Source organism: Conger conger, chromosome 11 (assembly GCF_963514075.1).
Source record: "Conger conger chromosome 11, fConCon1.1, whole genome shotgun sequence".
NCBI lineage: Eukaryota > Metazoa > Chordata > Actinopteri > Anguilliformes > Congridae > Conger > Conger conger.
The window spans coordinates 10183108-10190040 of record NC_083770.1 but is presented as its reverse complement, the minus strand read 5'-3'; the positions used below and the strand labels follow the sequence as shown (position 1 = coordinate 10190040).

Sequence of the window (6933 nt, the reverse complement as noted above, 5' to 3'; positions counted from 1 at the left end):
TATGAATATGTTCACTGTTCTTCTGTTTTTCAAATTAAACTGTAGCTCTATAGCTCTTACGGAGGAGAGGTAGGTAGCTCATACTGATTTTACCTTTGAGTCCGTCGGCTGCATGCTGACCTGCCAACGCTGTGATTGGCTGTTGCATCCAAGGTTTAACAAAACTGCTCAGTACCAACAGCATCCCAGATAAGTGGCTTCCTGCTCTTTTTATTTGGCTAGAGACCGAGAGGTCTGGGATAGGAAAGGAACAACAGTGCCCTCCTGTGGCAATTTTTAGGAAAAAAACACAATTATGAACACTAAATGATAAATCAATCCCAGATTTATAGCAAATTTGTGTGGCAATTTCAGCTTCATTGTAATATTTGCCTACTCTATGAAAAGGATGTGTAGCTGTCATGAATGAATATAAAACACATGGTTGAAAATACTGTAAATTCATTAGGGATTTTCTCATATTTCCAGCTAAACATCATTATCAATTTGACATCATGAAACAAATCATTGTATGACTCAATACAGTCCATAAAGTAATAAATACCATAAAGTAATATAAATCAGAAGGTAACTTGACATTGAGTCCCAGAAGAAAACCGATTTGTTTGCCAATGCCTCAGGTGATATATTAATATTTCCAGTAAGTATAATAAGTACTTCAGGAAGTAGTAAGTAGTTGGCAGCAGCAAGAGTAGTAATAGTAGCTTTAGTCAAGGTAAAATAGAAATGTGTACAGGACATTTGAGGTAAGGTGAAGCAGGACAATTAAATTGTGCCTCAGCATTACAAAACCATTTATAACCATACACGAAAGTTACAACATTACACCCGTACTGGTCTTACCTAGCAAGTAAACAAAAGTAATTCATAAAAGTAGGGATCGTCAATTGTACAAGCATTCACCAGTGGATTTTCTCAGAATATTTTCCAAGTAAAAATTGTTTGTAAATTTACCTGGAAAGCAGAAGCAGATGTGTAGGTAGTATTTCATAAGTTATGTAACTTTGAGGATATTAGGCAGTGGGTCCATTTGTCGCCTGCTTGTTAACTAGCTGGCTATCTACAGCACTAGTGTGCAAGAATGCTTATTGCTATCCAGCTAAAATCTCAAATACTAAATGTGGCTAGCATGTAGCAAGCTTATCAATGGAGTTTCCAGTTTAGAAAATTGAACATTCTGGACCCCACCTCCTCCCGCACACAGCTGCAAGTAAAGGTTGTGGGTGTGCAAGTTTTTTGGGAAGGGTGTAGCTGCAGGGTGGTGGGTGGGCGTGGTTTTTTTGAGTAAAAATTAGCTGCAGGGTGGGGCTGTGATATTCGTGACAGAGCAGCAGTTGAAGAGCATGTCCAATGAGTACCCTCCCCCAATGGTGACATTGGAGGGGCTGATTACTGTCGTCCTGCGATAAGAACAAACACACAGCAGTCACTCTATAGTACAAACATCAGTCATATTGCAGTAAAGACACTACAGTCACTCTATAGTACAAACATCAATCATATTACAGCACAGACACACTTCAGTCACTATAGTACAAAGAAACATAAATCATTTTACAGTACAGACACTGCAGTCACTCCATAGTACAAACAAACAAATCATTTTACAGTACAGACACACAGCAGTCACTCTATAGTACAAACATCAATCATATTACAGTACAGATGCACTGCAGTCACTCTATAGTACAAACAAACATCAATCATTTTACAGAACACACTGCAGTCACTCTATAGTGCAAACATCAATCACTTTACAGGACAGACACACTGCAGTCACTCTATAATACAAACATCAGTCATTTTACAGCACAGACACACAGCAGTCACTCTACAGCACAAACATACATAAATCATTATACAGAACAGACACACAGCGGTAACTCTATAGTACAAACATGCATCAGTCATTTTACAGCTCAGATCCACGCTCATCAGTTACTAAACAGCACAGACACACACATCTCACGGCCTGCAGCAGACACACATGATGCCTTTTAGGACAGCGGATGATGCAGTTATTGTGGGTAATTTCTCAGTGTAAAATCTCATTGGTACTATGGTACTATACCAGTTAAAGACGTCCAAACAGCACGTATGCAGTTCTGAGCTGTTAGCCACGGTCGATGAGTTGAACAGGTCCACGAGGAAGGTCTGGCATTCAAATGGAGGTATGTAAAGGATTCCTATAACAAGTTAACAGACAGGACAAACACAATGTTACTGAATTAATCGGCACACAGAAATACACTTTCTCACACGCGCAATGCTGCTCACGCAAGCATACACACACAAGCATACACATGATACCTGCCACGCAGGCCGTCATGAAACAGGCCACGGTCCCGGATATCAGGGCCCTGATCGCACACCTGGCGATGTCGCCCCGTCTCTCAGGAGCCATGGCCGCTGCAGAACAGACATCAGTCAGAGACGGAATGTTCTAGCACCTTTACATTACCCAACGTCATATGAATAAATCATAACAAGAGTACACTAAAGCATGACCAAAACACAACCAATCCATAACGACCCCACACACCAGTGACAGCTGCTGAGGCTGAAAACTTCCCCTGAAACTGATTATTGGTCTCGACTTGGTTTCAATCATTTTCCTTGATTAACAATACGGTGAATAAGTCACAAAAATACCATCAGATATACAGTAGACAGGTCTTCTCAATTAGGCGAGAAATAAGATTATTTGCATTGCAAAATTGTGCACATTTCTCTCAACATTATTCAAATTGTGGATGCATGCACTCTTCATTTCCTGCACTCACTATAATCATGGCAAAAATCTGCAATACGCAGATTTTGAAATTCACATGCTTCTTAAAGAGCTGGTTTTATTAGATAGCCCTTATTGCAGGCTGCGCAATAAGGGCTATCTTTATTTTTATTGAAAGAAGCTGTGTGATCACCTGCCAATAGATTATTCAGATCATTGGTAAACTTGTTAATCAAGGAAAATGATTGAAAACAGGGTTTAAGGGTTATGGTACATGGTACATGGTTGGCATTTATATAGCGCCTTTATCCAAAGCGCTGTACAATTGATGCTTCTCATTCACCCATTCATACACCCATTCATCCCATTTATAACACAAGATACACAAAGACACAACAGCACAAAACCCCATCCACAACACAAGATACACAGACACAACAGCACAAAACCCCATCCACAACACAAGATACACAAAGACACAACAGCACAAATCCCCATCCACAACACAAGATACACAAAGACACAACAGCACAAATCCCCATCCACAACACAAGATACACAAAGACACAACAGCACAAATCCCCATCCACAACACAAGATACACAAAGACACAACAGCACAAAACCCCATCCACAACACAAGATACATGAAGACACAACAGCACAACACACAAAACCCCATCCACAACACAAGATACATGAAGACACAACAGCACAACACACAAAACCCCATCCACAACACAAGATACACGAAGACACAACAACACAACACACAAAACCCCATCCACAACACAAGATACATGAAGACACAACAGCACAACACACAAAACCCCATCCACAACACAAGATACATGAAGACACAACAGCACAACACACAAAACCCCATCCACAACACAAGACACATGAAGACACAACAGCACAACACACAAAACCCCATCCACAACACAAGTTACACGAAGACACAACAGCACAACACACAAAACCCCATCCACAACACAAGATACACGAAGACACAACAGCACAACACACAAAACCCCATCCACAACACAAGATACATGAAGACACAACAGCACAACACACAAAACCCCATCCACAACACAAGATACACAAGACACAACAGCACAACACACAAAACCCCATCCACAACACAATATACATGAAGACACAACAGCACAACACACAAAACCCCATCCACAACACAAGATACATGAAGACACAACAGCACAACACACAAAACCCCATCCACAACACAAGATAAATGAAGACACAACAGCACAACACACAAAACCCCATCCACAACACAAGATACATGAAGACACAACAGCAACAACACACAAAGCCCCATCCACAACACAAGATACATGAAGACACAACAGCACAACCACAACACAACCTGGACATGCATGCTGGCACAGTTACGCACATAGGCCTCCGATCATCACGCCCAGGGACCCGATGTTGGCGAAGCCACACAGCGCGTACGTTGCTATGGTTTCCGAGTGAACCTGGACACCATAGACACAAAGAAAAAGGGGAAATGAGAACAGCTGTATGTGGTAACATCCAATAACATGTTTAAGTCTATTGACAGATACTGTGATCGATGGAATTTGTTTGGTTTATTGGGTGTACACACTAATATAGTGCTTAGTAAAATGTGATAGGTTGATTGGTGTACACATGTAAAGGCATATAGTTCTCGGTAAAATGTGATTGGTTGATTGGTGGGCACCCACAGAGGGATATAGTGCGTAGTGTAATGTGATCAGTTGATTGGTGTACATATGTAAAGGGATATAGTGCTTAGTGAAATGTGATTGGTTGATTGGTGTACACATATAGAGAGATATATTTCTTAGTGAAATGTCATTGGTTGACCGGTGTACGCCTAAAGAAAGATATAGTGCTTAGTGAAATGTGATTGGTTGATTGGTGTACACATATAGAATACTGTGTAGTGAAATGTGATTGGTAGATTGGTATACACATATAGAGGGATATAGTGCTAAGTGAAATGTGATTGGTTGATGGGGGTGGACTCACAGAGAGATACTGTTTGATGTCATCCTCATACTCTGGCCCCCCCTCCTTCCTCTTCTGAATGAACTCGGCCAGGCGCTCATAGGCTACAAACTCATTAAAGAAGGTCTTTAAGCCAATCAGCTCTCCGACAATGAAGCTGTCTTCCCAGGACACGCCCATCAGGAAGGACAGCGGCATGAAGACGTACGAACAGATCAGCTGCATCACCATGGAAACCAGAGAGGAGATATTCAGACACTGGAGGACTCACTGGGGCCTGTCTGCATTATGTGTGTGTGTGTGCGTGCGTGTGAGGTAATATCTTTGTGAGAGCGTGTGTGTGATAGACTGTGTGTGTGTGCGCGTGTGAGGTAATATCTCTGTGAGAGCGTGTGTGATAGACTGTGTGTGTGTGTGCGCGTGTGAGGTAATATCTTTGTGAGAGCGTGTGTGTGATAGACTGTGCGTGCGTGTGCATGCATGTGCATGTGAGTGCATATGTGAATCGGTCCATACATGTAAGTGTGTATGTGTGTATGTGTCTGTTCATGTGTGTATGAATACATGTGTGTACTGTATTAGTGCAAGTGTGCATGTACATGGGTGTATGTATGTGTGCATATGTGTGTGTGTGTGTGTGTGTGTGTGTGTACATGTGAGTGTGTATGTATGTGTGTGTACATGGGTGTATGTATGTGTGCATATGTGTGTGTATGTACATGTGAGTGTGTATGTATGTGTGTGTACATGGGTGTATGTATGTGTGCATATGTGTGTGTGTGTGTGTACATATGAGTGTGTATGTATGTGTGCATATGTGTGTGTGTGTACATGTGAGTGTGTATGTATGTGTGTGTACATGGGTGTATGTATGTGTGCATATGTGTGTGTATGTACATGCGAATGTGCATGTATGTGTGCATATGTGTGTGTGTGCACATGTGAGTGTATATGTATGTGTGTGTACATGGCTGTGTGCGTGTGTGCCCATGAGAGTGTGTATGTATGTATGTATGTGTGTGTGTATAGGTGTGCGTGTGTGTACATGTGAGGTTTTACTGTATGTGTGTGTATGTTTGTGCGCGCATTTGAGTGTGTATGTATGTATGTATGTATGTATGTGTGTACATGGGTGTGTATGTATGCATAGGTGTGTCTCACAGTGAAGCTGAGCTCGGGGTAGTCGAACATGTTCCCCAGCCAGGAGAGGGCAGCGTTGATGAAGCCGAGCAGGGCCAGGAAGGCGATGAGGTTCACAGCGATGTTGGCCACCAGCACAATAGAGGCTGAGGCACCTTGACAGGCTGCTTCCAGAAGATTCCGGCCTTCCCTGCACACATCAATCACAAAGCAGTGCTGAGCCCTTTCTGTGTTCATGGACCAATCACAAAGTGAGGTTTGTCACTTCCTGCCATAACACACACCAAAGCTTGTAGCCTCTATACCATAAATGTGTTTTAATACACTTTATTAGGTATTTATTAGACTTCTACTGCTGTAGCCTATCCACTTAAAGTTATGATCCGTTGTGTGTTCAGAGATGCTCTTCTGCATACCACTGTTGTAATGTGTGGTTATTTGCATTACTGCCACCTTCCTGTCAGCTTTGACCAGTCTAGCCATTCTCCTCTGACATCTTTCATTAATAAGGCATTTCTGCCTGCAGAACTGCTGCTTTTTCATCACCATTCTTTGCAAACTCCAGAGACTAGTGTGTGTGAAAATCCCAGGAAATCAGCAGTTTCTGAGATACTCAAACCACCCTGTCTGCCACCAATTATCATTCCATGGTCAAAGTCACTTAGATCACATTTTTTCCCCATTCTGACGGCTGATGTGAACATTAACTGAAGCTCCTGACCCGTATCTGCATGATGTGAGCATTGCACTGCTGCTACACAGTCAGCTGATTAAATAATCGTTCCTAATAAAGTGCTCAGTGAGTGTATGCCATTATTTGTATTTCATAAGCAGACAAGCTCACCCTTTCTCCAGTACCAGGCCTTTCCTGGTGATTCTCGGCGTCTCTGTTTCAGGCCAGAAGGTTTTGGCAATGGCGAGGGAGGCAGGCGCTGACATCACTGAGGCCGTGAGCAGGTGGGACGCTTGGATCTGGGGGTGAAAGGGAGTCTCTGGATCAGCTGCACACTATAATGCACGCCCAGCACACTGTTACCCATC

At 42.4% G+C, this 6933-nt stretch overlaps 1 protein-coding gene across 1 annotated transcript in view; it reads right to left on the bottom strand.

The window, feature by feature from the left end:
• Positions 1–309: 309 nt before the first annotated feature.
• LOC133140951 (solute carrier family 28 member 3-like) overlaps positions 310–6933 on the bottom strand; it is a 15969-nt gene continuing 9345 nt past the window's right edge. The window contains exons 11-17 of the mRNA XM_061261271.1: positions 6737–6864; positions 5914–6082; positions 4774–4971; positions 4154–4235; positions 2311–2409; positions 2072–2186; positions 310–1400 (exon numbers count right to left, since the gene is read on the bottom strand). Of these exons, the coding sequence (XP_061117255.1) occupies positions 1292–1400; positions 2072–2186; positions 2311–2409; positions 4154–4235; positions 4774–4971; positions 5914–6082; positions 6737–6864 (900 nt within the window). The 3' untranslated portion in view covers positions 310–1291. The remainder of the gene's footprint in view (positions 1401–2071; positions 2187–2310; positions 2410–4153; positions 4236–4773; positions 4972–5913; positions 6083–6736; positions 6865–6933) is intronic.